Raw genomic sequence first — 17,933 nt, 5'->3', positions numbered from 1 at the left:
TTAATACAAACAGTTTCATGATTTATTCTATAGAATTATGCAGACTTGGAAAAAATGTTAGCTTTGTCAAATTGCACCATACGCATACCATGGGTTTCTGACAATTACGTGATATAAAGAATTTCATTCAATGCATCATTTTTTTTTAATAAGATTGTGATTACTTTGGAATTTGGACTGATTATGTATACTGTGGGAGAATTAGAAATTAGATAAAGATATGGTAGCTACTTTGCTCTCATATTATTTTAAACTTCCCTATAGGCATTGATAGGTTATTGAAGTATTCTCCAGCCAACCAAAGAGACACTCCATAAAGATCATACTTGATATTTACATTGTCATAAAATTAAAAACTGTATGTATTTATTTTTTTTTGCCTATAGACAGTGGCGTTCATGGAGGTTTGGTGGTACTGGAGCCATCGTTTAACGGAGACACAATGGCGACAGCTCTTGGCATTCCAGCGAGTAAAAATATAATCCGTAGACATCTCACAGCTGAGCTGGATGCTCTTATTTTACCCGCCAGGTACGTCATATTTTGTCAACTGGAAGAACTTCAAGCCGAAGCAGCCAGAGTTATATCAAAACATAGATAATCAATCAAATGTCTAATTTTTTGTTGCCTAACATGTTTTGTGTTTTTGGAAACCCGAGAAATAGTATATTCTTAAGTGTATATTTTACGATCGGTTTTGTGCAATCCTGTCTTGTTTTTTTTTTTAATATAATGAAATTAACTCTAAAATTTTAACTACTTTATGTAAGGGCCTGCGTAGCGCAAGCGGTAGAATGCTTGCCTCGGTGGTCCGGGGTTCGAATCCCACCGCCGGCAAGAACATCTAGACATTTTAAAAAAATGTCTATAGGCCCCAGGTCGACTCAGCCTGAATAAAAATGAGTACCTTGGGTAAAACCAGGGGTAATAATAGACGGTTGAAGCGTAGCACTGGCCATGTTACCTTCCTTGTATACCGTAGGCCCTAGATATAGCAGACTACCCTGCTATACTCCCAAAGCCGCGACAGCGGTATAAAACGGGAGACTATTATTATATGTAAGCACAAACGACAACACGAGCTAACTGTACCTTATCTATTTTTTAAATTTAACAAATAGCAGAATTATCGATTTATTACAATTAATTTTAAAAAGAAAGTTTGTCGAGTGGATAAATTTTAAATGATCGCCAACGTTCGGAATGGACAGGAACTCTAAGAAGAAGAAATAATAAATATGGTACAGAACGTAAATAACTGGAGTGAAGCCTGACCAACATCCTAAATAGCAAAGAAACTAATAATGTTGATAACGGTTGTAAATCCCAGTATACTTAATATATTACTGATACGTTATTATTATCATATTTCAATATCATCTCCATAATTGTAGAATGAAAACTATATGTGCTCGTTAATACGAGTCAATCGGTTTCTGTTGGATGATATATATATCATTATCATCTAGATCATTTTATTTTTTTTTCTTCTACTTTTTCTTCTTTTTATGTAGGCATGATTTTGTCTGTTTTTTAATGTGCCTCCAGTAAGTTGTCGTTCCAACTTTTCGTGGTCTTCCTACTTATCGTCTTCCTATTGGGGAACCGTCTCTTGCCGTCTTTACTACTCTATTTGTTGGATCATTATCAATACGTCATATTTCAGAATGTCATCGAAGAAAATTTGATTTCACTCTTTCTTTTAATTATTATCTACTTTTAATAGGTAGACGTTTGGATCTTATGCTTCAAATAAGCGGAACGTTTCGTGGATCAGAATATAAATTTGCCAAAGTTTCTACTACAGTTTTGTGGAGTATTGTTAAATACTTATTTTCATTCAAATTGCAATAAATACAGAAGGGATCAATGGGAAGGTCTTGATCATTCTCTATCCAAACATGTATATTTTTAGAGGGAAGTACATAACCACCTGCAAGAATGTTGACGATAAGTGCATCAAAAGTACAAGTGCACTCATCTGAACAGAAAACTTTCTTTGCAAAAACGCATAACGCAAGCGTCGTGTGATCCTACGATATCATTATTTAAGAAAAAATTACGATCAATACCGTAAGCGTAATCTGCGATATTTCTAAAAATATAATAGGTTCTGTTTGATATATAATAAATAAGTAAACACAAAGTTTTAATCAAAAAACTTTGATGGGCTTCATTTATCATAACACATAATCTGACATAGCTGACAACCACATAGAAAAAAAGGTCTCAGCAAGGATAGCTGCGGAAAATACAGCATTATACTCCCTTTCAACATTATTAAGATCAAAGCTGCTAAAAAGAAAATCTAAATTAACACTACACAAGTCGATTATTCGTCCAATTATTACATATGGCAGTGAAACATGGACTTTTAACCAGCGGGAAATCAATAAGCCTCTAGTATTTAACAGAAAGGTTCTCATAATAATATTTGGCCCTCAAAGAGATGAATTTACAGGGGATTGGAGAAGACTCCGCAATGCTGAATTTGTGACACTGTATGGAACTGAAAACATAGTTAGACATATCAAGGCAAACCGAATAAGATAAGCAGGTCACGTGGTACGATCAGAGGATGACAGAGTGTTTAAAGACAGTGTTTTTTTAAGGGCCATATGGTAGATCAGTAGGCCGACCGAAAAAAAAGATGGAATGATGATGTTGAAGCCGATTTATCTAGAATTGGGGTACAACAATGGGAAATAGAAGCGCAATATCGTAGAGGATGGAGGGCGATAGTGGATGCAGCGAAGACTTTCCATGAGTTGTAAAGCCAGTGAAGAAGAAGAAGAAGATGATGATAACACATAATCTAGAAAGAAAGTGAGGAAGTAAAAAATGGGAAAATCCCGTGGTTGACTGTGTACAATAGTTTAAAAAAACTGACATAAAGTAAGATCTTATGTTTAATGGTATATGATTTGTTAAAAAATAATTTAAAAATTTATCAAAAAGATTTACAAATCAGTGAAAAAACATTAAAAGTGGTTAGAACTAGCTACGTAAACAGTAGTAGAAACCCTTATCTACATAAAAACCATGGTGAATTTTAATATTATATTAATGACACTATGTCGATGATACAAGATTTAGTATAAGGGAAATATACATCTTCCCTATTCGAAAGGGGGACAACATTGTCCAACTAATGGTAACAGCCGACTGATAAACTTCTCACCAGAATATAGGATAATAAAACTTCTCTGTTTTTTATTACTTGATAAGGCAATATATTATATGCGAACAAAAGTACCGAATGTTATATATAAAAACTAGTCTTCTTCCATTAATTGTGATCTAAATTTTTTACTGTTCTGGCTCAATTTCATTATAAACCTTATCTTTCCAAATTGACTATATAAAACAAATCAGTTACGAAACGTTGGGACAATAAATATGTAGGTATTTAGCTCTCTGGTTTCCAAAATATCAAAAGTGTTTGTAATGAATGTGCAATTTTAATGAAATCCAGTGTTTACTAAATCAAAACTTATTTACAGAATAAAATAAATCAAACTATTATACTTTAATTTATAATACCATGATTTAAGAATAAAATGATTTATTCAATATATACATTTATTTCCATATACATCCACATAAAAGGTTTAAATCGTACATATTTTGTCCCAATACAAGCTAGAGTTTTCAGTAACTTAATATTTTTATCTGTGATTTTGGGATTTATATTTATTTTTATTTCTAATATTTATAAGTACATAATGTTGTGATATTAAGTATTGCATTTTTTAATTTCTGAATTAATGATATCATAGTTGAAACGCGAATCATTTGTCGAAATAGTGGTCTTTTGGTTTATATTATAGAGAGTGCGGCATTAGTGCCAGGAAGTAAATTTACTGATTTGTCATAAAAGATAAGAAAAAAATAATTTAGGTAAAGTTTCAAAATAGATAGAATTATACTTAAAAATATTTTAAAATATGTATATAGGTCCGTTCATATTAACGAGGTGGAACAAAGTTTTCCTTTTTTAATGGAATACGCTATATATTTTTATATTTTTTGATTCTTACCGATGTTCTTGTTTTTTTTTTCGAAAGTTTTGTAGTTTAATAAGAGGTATTTTAAAAGATAATTTCGTTTTCTTAATTCTTTATTAATTTTATTCCAAATATTTGCTTGTTTAAATATTGGGATAGTGGAAGCCACATTCTAGCTACTTTCCTTTGATATCCACATTCTCTCGTGTTTATTCTACGGTACTACTCCTTTTTTGGAAATCCATTGTCCAAAAAACGTAGCTACATTTTTACGTGTACGTGACAAAATTTCCAGGAATTACACACCAAACATTTAATGATCATGTTGTTTGATTGTAAGTGAAAATTTGGTGTAAATTAGAAGTTGGGTTACCTTCATCTACAAATATAACATATTTAAAGAAACATGCATAATTCTAAATTTGTTCCTGTGCAAAAAAAATTTTCTCTTTCATTACAGTTATCCTCATTAATCTCTTGATGCAACTGTACATAATATTGATGCATCTTCTTAATTCCTTTTACACTGCGACCAGTATTTGCACAACATTTGCAATTTCCCTCATACCAATAAGAGAATTCTCAGTGATACTAATCACCACATTTAAATAATTTTCTTTATTTAAAATAGTTTTGGATCTATCCGATTTCTCGTAATTCGCGTATCCAGTTTGTTGAAACTGTTCTATAACAGTGTATATAGTACACTTTGAAAAGCTTCTCATCTTGGTTGTCGTCTATCTGGGAATTGCTGATAATAAATTCTTGTTGCTAGTTGCACATTTTTGTTATACCCTTTTGACATGCATGCCAAATCAATACGTTGTTCCTTAAAAAAAATGCATGTTGTAGTAACTAACCATAAACAACATAACTCTATAAACATAGTTTATTGTTAAACTTTTAAACAAATTTAGTGTCAAATATATACCCAACTAGGTAGAATATTGTGTGTTTTTATTAATATTTTACACACCAACAAGCTTAACTACTTAGGTATTTTGAAGTATTATCCAATACTTACAAATTAAGAATAAGTCTAGATTATTCTTAATTTTTTTCTCAAAAAATTATTGTAATTGAAAATCTTTACTGACAATTTAAGAAAATTTCACCTAACTTTTGTTGCAATTAGTGTTGTGCTCAAAAAATCCCAAAAAGCTCATTAATTCATTAACAAATTAAAGCAGTTAGGTAAAGGGGATTCTTAATAAATAAGAAAGTATTATAAAAAATTTATATTGATTTCATCAATAATAAAATATAGGGTGTTCCGTTAAAAAAAAAAAACTCAGAAAATATCATTCCAATTTTTGACCAACCCTGTATGTATGCCAAAATTAAATATTTAGCTATGTTATTAATTTTAGACAATAGTAAACTAGACTGAAACTCTTCTGGACATAAATATATTTTTTCATGTCAAATCTCTACAATTCTAAAGTATGTTAATTTTGCTACGAAATTAATAAAAAACGTAATTATCTTTTAACCTACCTCGTATAACACTACAAAACTTATATTGAACAAACGCGAATATCGGAAAGAATCCAAAAATGTTAAATATACAGTGTTCCATTAAAAAACAGATAACTAAGTTTGTTTCACCCCGTCGATTTGAGTGGCCCTGTATATTTGAAAACAGTTTTAGAGTATGGTCCTGTCTACGTTTTAACTTTTACCTAAATAATTTTTCTTGTATCTCTTAGGAGAAATGAGTAATTCGACTTTCTCATAGTAATACCGCACACTAAACCCATCGTTTCAATTTGATTATTCATTGTACAGATTTTACAAGTTTTAATAATTATTGTGGAAATATTCTGCTGTATTTCAAGTTTGCCATTTTTAAGATTTGTGTTGCGAAACCTTTACTACAATTAAAATATGTCCGATTTATATCCATCCGGTATGCTTTTACACATAAAACCACAATATACACAAACATTCTATGTTATGTTATTGCTATATCCTTGCACTGCCAAACTTGAATGTTAGAGCACCTGATGTATTCCAAATCCGTATCATATCACTATCTTCTGTGAATAAATTGTAGTAATCAGATCTAGATCAGTTTTCAAAAATTGAATGTTTTTATTTAATTTGAATATGTTGCCTTTTTAAAATTTTACAAAAATTACTAATGCTTAAATGTAAATTTATTCTTAGTCTATAATTTTTCATAATCTTGATATAGTTTGTTATGGTTATTTCATAAAAGGGAAATTTTTATTTTTTTAAAGTACTTAATTTGATAGTGAAAATGTTTGATTTATAGCTATATTATTGTAATGATCTCTATCGCAGACGTCTTTTAATAAGGCAATCGACGAAATATTTTGCTAAAAAATTAAAGTCATAAGAAATAGCATGGGGGTTATCACTGACCCCAATTATTATATACCATTTTGGCAAGTTTTTTTTTTATTTTTGTTGTTTATTTTGATGTTTTCTTAAGGATTAAAAGTTTCTTGATAGTGACGTGTTCTGTAACGAATTCTCTGCAAGGTAGTCGCTTCCCTGATTCCCGTGTTGGTCATAGAAAAACAGGTGTTTTTACTGAAAATCACTCACTTCTCCCTGTCTGTCCGATGCTTCGCCTAATTGTATCTAAGTATTGAAAGTTGCTTATTCGTTTAGTAATTATGGCTAAAAAACTTCGGTTCACTTAGGTGATGAAGATGCAGAAAATATTTTGCTGCAATGGTTGAAAGAATGTGATAGTGATGGTGAAGTTGACGAGGATGGTACTGTTCATTTAGACGATAGCAGATTTTTTTTTTAATTATGGTTATCCATATAACAAGATTCATACATACCCTACAAAAATTGGACCGTAGATGAGCAGCTGCTGACTAAGTACCTATGTAAAAGAAATAAGAATTAGACTTAACGACAATCAGTTTGTTCTACCAACAACGACCAAATTCTTGATCACAATAAAACAAAGTCAGATATAAATAGGCACCATGGACATGTTTGTTTGAACGTTCACAGTCAAAAGGCAAACAAGAAGATAGCCTGTGACAGTTTTGTACAATATAATTGAAATTAGCGCATTGAACTCATATATTATATGGAATCATGTGAATGAAGATGTGAAAAAGTTACAAACGACGCGAATTTCTCAAGCAATTAGGAAAAGAGTTTGTTGCTACTGAAACAAGTGTAGATAAAGCTTTACATCACAAGATCATACGCAAAACCTGGAGAAATGAAAAACATGGTAGATGTTGGAAATGCCGCAGAAATTCCCAGAGATTTTAGAAGTGCAATTGATTTATTTGTTAGGATCATCACATAATTACTTGCCTTGCATGTACAACAAACACTTTGTAAAACTATTAATTTTTTATTATAATTTACTAAAAATATCAAGTATTTTAAAACTTTTAAATGTATTTAATAAATTTTGTGTGCATTTCATATAAATAATTAATATTTTACAAATATTATTACAATATCTGATGGAAAGCTTTGGTGTCACTATTAACCCCATTGGTATTATGTGTCATAAAAAAAATCTGGTATTATGAGGGTTAAAAATGAACTTGGATTAAAACTTGCTTCCCCTACATCTTTTATCTGTATCTGTAGCTCACCAGATGATAAATAGGTTAACATTTTCACTTTTCTTCGGTGTATGTTTATGTAGTACCGGATAAAGAAAACTTTGAGTTTCATACTTTAATTATTACAATCTGAAATAAAAGAACAAACTATTGTATATTCATCACTTTGGATGAATTAAAATATGTATTAATATATAAGCAATATTGATACAATTCAGATTCTTGCTAATCTATCCTCTAAATTAAGAAGAGCTAACATTAAGTCATATTAGAATAATGAAAAACATTAAAAGTCATATTAAATCCCCCACATGTTGACGAACTTACTAGCCTAACCTCCATTAATTCAAATGACTCTAACTATACTCCTAAGCTTCCCTAATGATGTACATAATTAAAATAAGCACTATTCTTCCTACTAACCAAATTAGTTTTAAATTTTGTTTGTCTTATCTTTTTTCCATATATTCCTACAATCTATCCTCTAAATTAAGAAGAACTACTCGACCTTGAATACCAACTACAACAGCGGTTTATATTTATAGGAGACTTCAATTGCACATAACAACATAACAGTTTGTGGGACTCTCGCACAACATTTGGACAGAGAAAACTAATTTCAAATAATATTAACTGCACAAGTTCTTATCTTCTTAACACAGGATGTCATATACACTTTTTTTTCAATATTCTCTAAAAATTGTAATAGAGCACTCCCTCCCAGCAGCTATTGGTGCCTTAATAAAGCTAACTTACCATCAATCACCAAAACCATTCTCTCAGCTGCCAAGACTCACATTGGCAAAATAATATTAACCACAAATCATAAAACTGTTTGCTGGTAAAACTTCTGTTGCGAGGACAACACTTGGTTTTCCTAAAAGAGCCCAATACCAGGAAAATAGAAGAATTTAAAAATCTAACCAATGACAAAAAATTTAAAGTCAAAGTTGAATACGTAGAACATAGCAAAAAATTATCCTGGCAGAATGACTTATCGTCCATTAATGAAAATTCCGATCCCAGCCAACTTTGCCTTAGTAAGCTTAGCTCATTATAGAAACACCACTACTGGGCCCAATGATATCTTCTATGGCTTTCTGATGTATTTCTTTAAGTACATATTCACTCTTAACTTTATAAAATCTCATCTGAATAGCGCATATCAATTTTCGTCCCAATACGCAAGCCCAATCAGCCAACTATGATACCATAATCTTACAGATATACCATACTCAGATGAACTATGTGATATAAGCTAATGAAATAAATAATCAACAAACGTCCCTTATGGTATTCTGAAAAAAGGTTATTCAAAAGGAACATCTGCCTACCAGAGATAGCGTTTCTCAAGTGATAATCTAATACTTCGACTGGAAAGATGTACACTGTTACTAAAAATCTTCCTAACATTTAGAACATTCAGGGTTATATTTAAAAACTTTCTTCTTTACCGAATGAAGACAAATGGATCCCTCGAGGTTCACTGATGAGATTCACTACAAGTATACAATGATCTAAAAGCGTGATTAAAGAGACTCAAGCGATTCACCTGGCAGATTCACTGAAATAAAGTTACTTCCACGTGGCATGAAAGTCAACCCATAGTGAACCAATTTATTTGTCCTAGTTCATCGAGGATAAGCATAAAAAATATGCAAATCATATATAGATTACGTATAGAAAGATAGTTGTCGATCACCCATTATCTAATGACAATTTCTCCAAAATCAAATTGCCAGAACTGCTGCTCGATTCTATAAGTCAAACATATACTCGTCAAATTCACAAGATATTTCGTAAAAATTTACGCCAAGATACGCCAACACCTTTTTTCATCACTGGGTGGGGAATGAGACGCCGGAAGTAAACATTTCTGGCAGTTCTGGGTTCCTAAAAGAGCCCTTTAGAGTCACGTCAACTAGCTTGGCCCTGAATTGGAAGTCCCTGCCCTCCGTAACTCCGATATAGCCAGGACCAGCTAAACCTGACTCCTTTTATACTAGGAAATAAGGTGTGAAGCCGTTCGTTAGGACATTATTTCGCACCATGTTCTTCTTTTGCTCGATTCAGTCGCTCACCGTCATACATTAACGTTCATTTATCACACACATGCGATCACCATGTCCTCCTCTACCCAACCAGGCTTTCTCCTTAGCTTTACTTTACTCGCATATATAGGCAGAAAATAAGGGCTGCCATAAACTGTCCCGTATGCTCTTTGTCATTGTCCGTCTGAATCTGAATCAGCACTCACCTCATTTCGCTTATCCCGTCGCCCTTTGCTTTCTTTCGTACGCATATATACATACATACCCCCCTCCATCGTTGTTTCTGTCTTAAAGAAGCCTCTATCGCAACCGTAATCAAACTGTGGTATGCCTACCACTGGTGGTACGCAAAGCACTTAAAGGTGGTACTCTATAAACTAGAAGAAACGAAGAATTTTAATAGAATTTACTAACAAATGCTATTTTTTACGTTGTACATGGCAACGCTGTGAGTTTGAAACCACAAGCGCGTAATGTCTTATTTATTGCTGGCAATACTGGAATCACGGCAAATTGTCACCGCCCTTGATTCACATCTATTCACGTCATCAGTTTCCTCGTGGCCGTCAGTCGTTTCGGTTGGTTTTGTCGAAACGAGTAATTTACTGATTCGTGTTAATTTTTGCATATATAAAATGGATAAGTAGCTTAAAAGAGACAACAGAACATCTGAAAATCCCGGTCCATCAAGCTCCACTTCAGAGTCGGAGCCTATAAAAGGTGCTGACAAAAAGAGTTCTTTCAAAATACTAAAAGTAATGGTTAGAAAATATGATCTTGAATACAATAATATGGGATTTACATTCACGAATATAAATGATGAACCAAGGCCCCAATGTGTAATCTGTTCGGCAAATTATTTCTAACCAGTGTATAAAACCTTCGCTATAAAATTGCTACTTCAATACAAAACATTCGGTGTTGGAAAATAAACCTAAGGATTACTTCGTTCGGAAGTGAACGGAGATAAGAGACACAAAAAAATTAATGTCGAATTTCACTGGCAGCAACCAAAAGGAAGTAGAGGCATCCTTCCTCGTGAATTTACGAATGGCGAAGTATGGAAAAGCACATACCGTCGGTGAAGAACTAGTTCTGTCTGCCGCACAAGATATGGTAACGTATATTTTTGGGGAGAATTCAGGTAAACAGCTTAGTATTATACCATAATCGAATGATACCGTATGTCGTAGGATTGAAATAATGGCATTAATTGTTAAAGAAAAATTGGTAAACCGGATAAAAAATAGTATTTTTTGCAATACAACCTGATAAGAGCACAGATGTAACAAACGATGCTCAGCTTATGGTTTATTTGCGATGTATATTTCAAACCTAAATCGAAGAAGAGTACTTATTTTGTGAGGCGTTAACAGAACGAACTACTGCCGATGAAATATTCAAGAAAATGAATGATTTTTTGTGGAAATGGACTAGACTGGAAGCAATGCGTTGGTTTCTTTTCAAATGGTGCCCGAGCCATGACAGAAAAATGCGAAGATGTAACTGCCAAAGTAAAACTGGTTCCAGAAAATTTTACTTTTACCCATTGTAGTATCCACAGAGAAGCTTTGGTAGCAAAGCGAATGCCAGATGAATTTAAACATGTTCTCCATGAGGCAGTTCAGATAGTCAATTTCATAAAATCTCGAGCCAAGTAGCGTTTATTTCCAAAACTATGCTCTGAAATGGGAAGTGATCATATTCTTATTGCTACACACAGAGGTAAGATGGTTATCAAAAGGGAAAATGTTGAATAGGTTATTCGAGTTGCGTTCTGAAGTACATGTGTTTTTAATAGAAACAAATTTTGAACTGCGTGATCGGTTACTAGATGAATTGTGGCTCACAACACTAGGATACTTAACAGGCATATTTAATCGATTAAATGACCTAAACTTAAGCTTTCAAGGTAAATCACATAATCGATTTTCTGTAAACGACAAAATAAATGCTTTTATCAAGAAATGTTATATGATGAAAAAAAGTATTTCAAACAAAGATTTGCAGTCGTTTACCAATTTAGAAAATTTTTTGGTTGAGCATGAAATAAAGATTAAAAATTATCTTATTTTTAACATGAAACAGCATTGTCAAATGCTAATTGATAGTTTTACAAAATATTTTGACGAAGACTATACTTAGCTTCTTTGGATACGACAACCATTTATTTTGGATAGCAAGTTTTTGTGTTATGTGGTTGGTTATTATTCTTGTTAGTAATTTGTATAAGTGCGACAACAAACTTATAGGTCTGTAGTTTTCAATATTAGTAGTGTCTTCTTTCTTGTGTAAAAGTATTATTTCGGCGTTTTCCCTCTTATTCCAGTAAGCATTTGTTACACACAGCAGACTGGTTGTGCCTTTGTACACCTTAAGTGCGGCGGTTTCCACCGCCGCACTTAAGTATTATTCCCATCTTCAAGTAGCAAGTTTCTAAACAACACAGATCAAATCAAGAAAGGTGTTTAAGTTTCTAAAATAACCAACTTTTGAACAAAATGTTTTATAATTCATATTAAATTTCGTAATTTTTTATTATTTATATATTTAGATATGATGCTAAATACTGGCTCTATTGTCAATTTTTTTGTTTATATGTTAAATATATAAATTTTAAATTGTATGGCCGCAGCTATAACTTACACCGTAATTTAAATAAAAAGGAAATAAAATGCACATGCCCATAAGTCCATAAATAGTTAGTAGACTAAAAAGTATTTGTTCTGGCTTAAATCTCAGTCATAACTATGCTTTATCATTAATATGAACACAATTATATTTTAATTAAAAATCCTCAGCATAGCGCTTTGTGGTTTACTTTTTGAGAAATTTTCTTTTTTAAAGAATTTAGATGCGAATTATATATTTATTTTAAATTGAAACACGTTTTAAAATAAATATTATTTTCAGAAGATAGTGATATTAATGCATTGTATACCAACGTTAAATTTTAAATTTGCATGTGTCAGTGTTAGCAAAAAAACAAATCAAGAGTATGGTATTCAAAATATTTACTATAATGGTCTAAGGAAAAAAAAGGCATAATTATTACAACTTTGTTAATTTAATTAAAGATATAAATTTAATAAAATATTTAATATGTTATACTGAATATTTTATATTTTTTGGGAATAAACCAAAATCATGTTTCTAATTAAAATAAAATATTTTTGACGTTGCAATTTTCAGTCCCAAAATCGTTAAAAAAATATTTATTACAAATATAAAAGTTTATGTAACCTGAAACGTTTTATAGTTTATAAAAATTGGAGATAAGTACATTATTCACAGTTTATACTTACCTTGTCATAATCTTAAACACATCAACCATGTTCTATACTTCTACAGACAAGTAAGAGCCGTAACCCTAGATTGACATCAAATTCTGACCTCTTTGATCTATTGTTAGTTATGTGTTGTGTCATTCTTAAAATATAAATAATGTATGTAATATATATATATATATATATATATATATATATATATATATATATATATATATATATATATATATATATATATATATATATATATCATCCCCTCTCAGCAGCGAGTCCTTTCCTACCTTCCATCTGCTATTCTCGCAATCTCGCAATATGGCCCAACAATCTCTTTGTCCTGACGATCTGCCTAATTTTTGGTTTCCCGTACAGGTCTCCGATCTCTTCATTTGTCTCTCTCCTCCAAACCTCTTCATAGTCTTTTGCTCCCCCGAATATCTTTCTTAATACACTACGTTTCCAGATTGGGAATTTCCCTTTCTTTGTTTGTGGTAGTCTTCAGTTGTGTGCCTTTATATGTGGTCTGTCCTATTTCCATATACTTTGTTTTTTGCTTATTATTAATTATTATAATCAGTCCATACTTTTTAACCTTCGTTTCAAGGAGTTTGAAAATCCTCAGTAGTTCCTCTTTAGTTCTTGTCATTAACACCACATCGTCCGCAAAGGCCATGACCCAGCTTCTGTTGCAAAAAATAATGGACAAGAGTATTGTGGACAGCGGATCTTCCTGCTTTAGTCCCCTTCTTATTTCAAATTTTCCTGATAGTCTTTCTTCTTTCCTTACTCTATTTTTGGTCTTTATTAAGTTCATTGTTACTAGTGTGATCATCTTTTCTGGAATTCCAAGTATTCTTAGGGCATGATACAGGTGCCGTTTTGTCACAGAATCGTAAGCTTGTTTGAAATCTATAAATAGTAGGTTTAGCTTTAACTGTTGATCATACGTACTGCTCTGAATCATTTTTAACACGAATATTTGATATATGGTGAATCGGCTTTTTTTGAATATTTCCTTGTACTCACCAACCTGCTCGCTTAAATGCCTTTCCAGTCTATTTTTCATGGCTTTGACGAGTACCTTATATGTTACATCCAGGAGAGTGATACTTCTGTAGTTTTCGCACACTGCTTTATCTCCCTTCTTATGAATGGGACATACTATTGCCTCTCTCCATACTTTTGGCATTTCCACTCGCTCCCAGATTTTCGTTAGCAGGTTACATATCCGCGTTATAAGCGCTTCTTCCTCATTCTTGATTAGTTTGCACTTTTATTATTTTTCATGCTAAATATGATTTCTCTTATTTCTACCACGGTGGGAGTGGTTATTGTTTCTGCCATGTCGTTGACTTCTACCATTTCCACTTGCTCCTTATCATTTTCATCCCGTTCTTCATGAAGAAGATCTCTAAAATGCTCTTGCCACCTATCTAGCTTTCCCTGCCTATCCCCTGCAATATAATATTCTTCAATCTCTTGGAGCTCTTTATATATATGCTTCCTTTTCTTCCTCTTACACACTTTTTTCGCGTCTTTTCTCTCTGGGTCTTCACTAAGTCGTGGTCGATTTTGTTGTATTCTACCATCTGGAGCGGTCCATGTTTCTTTGTGGATTTTCTTGTGATCGAAGTAAATACTTATAATTCTTAAGTCGTTTTCTTGCGCAAAGCCTACCAACAACTTTTCGTTCTAGTTCCTTTTGTCATGATTACTTTTATCTTCCGTAGTTTTTCGGTACATCTCTTCATTCTCCACTTTGGTGTTTAAATCATTTATTACAATTTTAATTTCACATTTTAGAATTTGATTATATATAAGTTCAATCTTACTGTAGAATTTCAATTTTACACTCCGGTCTTTATTCTCTGAAGGAGCATGCACATTTAATAAACTTAATTTTTTTATTTTACCTCTTAGTCTTAGCCTACAAATCCGTTCAGATGATGGCTCGAAATCCACTATAGCACTTTGTAACCGATCACTAATTATAAAACCTGTTCTAAACATTCGGTCTTTCCCACCATTACTGAAAAGCTGTAATTGTTTATCATTGTTACATTAGTTCTCTTTTATTTTGTTTTTTGCATTACCTGGATATCCACTTTGAATCGTTTTATAACTGACACTATATGTTTTAGGACGCCTGCTTTCTAAGTACTTCTCATATTCCAGAAACATATCCGGATTGTACTTGGAAGACATTTATTTTTCCTTATTTTCCTTGTTTCCTCCTCTAGTGGTAATTCCTCTATATACATTTAACTGTCTAATGGCTTATTTTGCTTGGCCAAACCTTAAATGTTATTTCTTCGCTGCTTCCAGGTTTTGATGTTATTTGGACTCACGACTATTTGAAGGTTTCAGTTGATTTTATATTTCCGATTTCTTTTTGCACTCTTTTTCATTTTCTAAGCATGTAGTATATATTACTCTCGTCTTCCGCTAGTATGGCTTGGTCGTCAACGAAATGTATCGTGTAAAATCTCTCGTCTTCCATTGAGATGCCCATATTGCCGGACTTCCTTCTCCACACTGAGAGCGCCCCATTCAGATATAAGTATTTTAAAGAGTGTGGTTGCTACGCAGCAGCGTTGATTTAAACCCTTGCTAATTGGAATTTCTTTGGGTAATTTATTGCCACTTTTAATGTTTGCTATCATATTGTTGTAAAGATGTTGTACTGCTCTTAAGTTTTTTGTTTATTCCTCCAAACCACAATCTGCTTTTTTCAGATCTATTCAGACTATATAAGTTAAAAGTGTGTGGAATAATCTCTTCTAAATAACCTGCTTTAGAGAAAATATACTTTCTGTATATGATCTGCCTGCATCAAAGCCATTGCGTTCTTCTACATCTGCCACCTTTTTTTTAAATTAAATTTTTTATTATTTTTCAATAGTCTTGAAGTAAATTTATGACACTTAGACCTCTTACTGTGAACTATTTTTTTTACTTTTAATTTTTCTACACGTTATTATGTACTTTTATCCGTTTGTCCAATCCGATGGCAAGTCATATATTTTATAGAACAAAATGTAGACCGTGTAGTCTACATAAGTACTTTTCGATTTTTTAGGATTCTTATTGCATCGTCGACTAATGTATTGTTATTTCATCGTTTTCATGTTATTTATTATAATAATGTAAAGAGTTGCCCTCATGTCTCGGTTACATCATTTATAGCTTTCTTCGAGAAATTTTTATTTCTAAGTCTTCTTGTCGATAATATTTACTGCTAACGTTTTGGAAATGTTAATTGTGTTACTATAACTATGTCATTTAATTCTTGATTCTCAACCGCTGAAAGTTTATAAAGTCTTTACTTAACGTGAATTTTGAATCATCCAGCTGCCATTGCTCAATACTAATTTTGGGTTCGCCTATAGTAGTTTATTTCGTCAGTACCACTCACATCTGAATTTCCAGCATTCACCTGAGAATGTGCATGACAGAGCAACAGCTTTCCAAAATATGGCATAATAATCTCGTAATAAATATTTTTGTTACAACTATTTTGTAAAAGCAAAAAACAAATTGTTTGATGTTTAGTCAGAGTTACTAAAATATTCTTTATTATATTAATGTTATCATTAATAACAGTATATAGATTATTTAAAAAGAAAAACTACGTAACAAAATATATGTAAGGTGAAAGTGATTTTGATTAATTATGAGATCTAAAATATGTTTAGAATATACTTCTCATATAACATGTCAACAGATAGAGAACTAATAGTTCTTTTAAATAAATACCAAAGCTATATAGGTAAAAAAGCTACGGGAATTTTCTACTTAAGATGTACATGCTTTTAGATGCAAGAAATAAAAATTACGTCTTAATGATAACTGAGAACCTAATACTACAGATAATAAATAATAATATTATTCGGATTTGCAATAAAATTATAAATTATAGATAGTAAGGTCCACAGTAAATCCACAGCATCTTAAGACCAAAGTATACAATCAATGCGTACTCCCTCTTCTCACTTATGGTTCCCAAACGGGGACATTTACAAAAGCAAACATGGACAAAATCATAAAAACCCAAAGAGCAATGTAAAGACAAATGTTACACATAAGAATAATGGATAAAAAGAGAAACGAGTGCATAAGAGAGAAAACAAAAGTGAGGAATGTTAGACAAGAAGTTGCAAAATTGAAATGGAGATTTACAGGACACAATATAAGACAAAAAGAGGACCGATGGAACAAAATTCTTATAAGTTAGAGACCGTGGGAATATAAATGAAGCAGAGGAAGGCCCGAGTGAGATGGGCAGATGATATCAAGAAGCTCGTGGGCTCTAGGTGGATGACTATAGCGACAGACAGAGAAGAATGGAAAAGGATTGGGGAGGCCTATGTCTAAAGATGGACCGAAAAAGGCTAATTAGATAGATAGGTAGATAGATAGTAAGATAAAAATACGAAATACATTCTACAGTAAGCTGATCAAGATAATAAGGAAGAAAATGAAAAGTTTATGCTAGTGGAATTTTCATAAATTTAATTGCTAAAATCGAAAATTACTAAAGGTACTTATGAATGCTGCTGGTAAAAAGATCTGTAGTCAGTCAACTTCCATAATTTAGTGCTATCTTACGTAGCAAGATTCAGAGAATAGTATAATATACTCATTAAGGTTAATTAGGAAAACTGGTATAATAAATATAACCATAATAAGAAACTGTTCTAGAAAAAAACTTTACTAATATTTTGATAATTTTATTGAACAATTTTTGTCATTATACTATATGGGACAAAACATCACTTTTTAAGAAAGATTTTTTTAGCGCGAATTAAGTTTAGGTAACATGCACATATTTGACATAAAAAAAATAAAAAAATAGATAATATAATAATATGCTTTAAAATTAATATAAGAAACACAAAGGTAAGTCTCTGCTTTTGATGTCAGATACACGCTAGTCACGTTTTAATATTTTTATTTACATTATGCTCTTCCCCTTATGATACTCAACAAAAAAAAAAGACAAATATATTACATCCCATT

The 17,933-nt window shown here is 31.9% G+C and overlaps 1 protein-coding gene across 6 annotated transcripts in view; it reads left to right on the top strand.

The window, feature by feature from the left end:
• Liprin-gamma (liprin protein kazrin) overlaps nucleotides 1–17,933 on the top strand; it is a 298,413-nt gene that overhangs the window by 265,030 nt on the left and 15,450 nt on the right. For 5 of the 6 annotated variants that reach the window (XM_072523265.1, XM_072523266.1, XM_072523268.1 and 2 more), the window contains exon 14: nucleotides 387–531. In XM_072523265.1, coding sequence (XP_072379366.1) covers nucleotides 387–531 — 145 coding nt within the window. Of the gene's footprint in view, nucleotides 1–386; nucleotides 765–17,933 lie in introns of those variants that run through there. The other variant, XM_072523269.1, reaches the window with a different exon arrangement.

This window comes from Diabrotica undecimpunctata, chromosome 2, assembly GCF_040954645.1.
Source record: "Diabrotica undecimpunctata isolate CICGRU chromosome 2, icDiaUnde3, whole genome shotgun sequence".
Lineage (NCBI taxonomy): Eukaryota > Metazoa > Arthropoda > Insecta > Coleoptera > Chrysomelidae > Diabrotica > Diabrotica undecimpunctata.
This window is presented reverse-complemented; position numbering and strand designations above follow the sequence as displayed.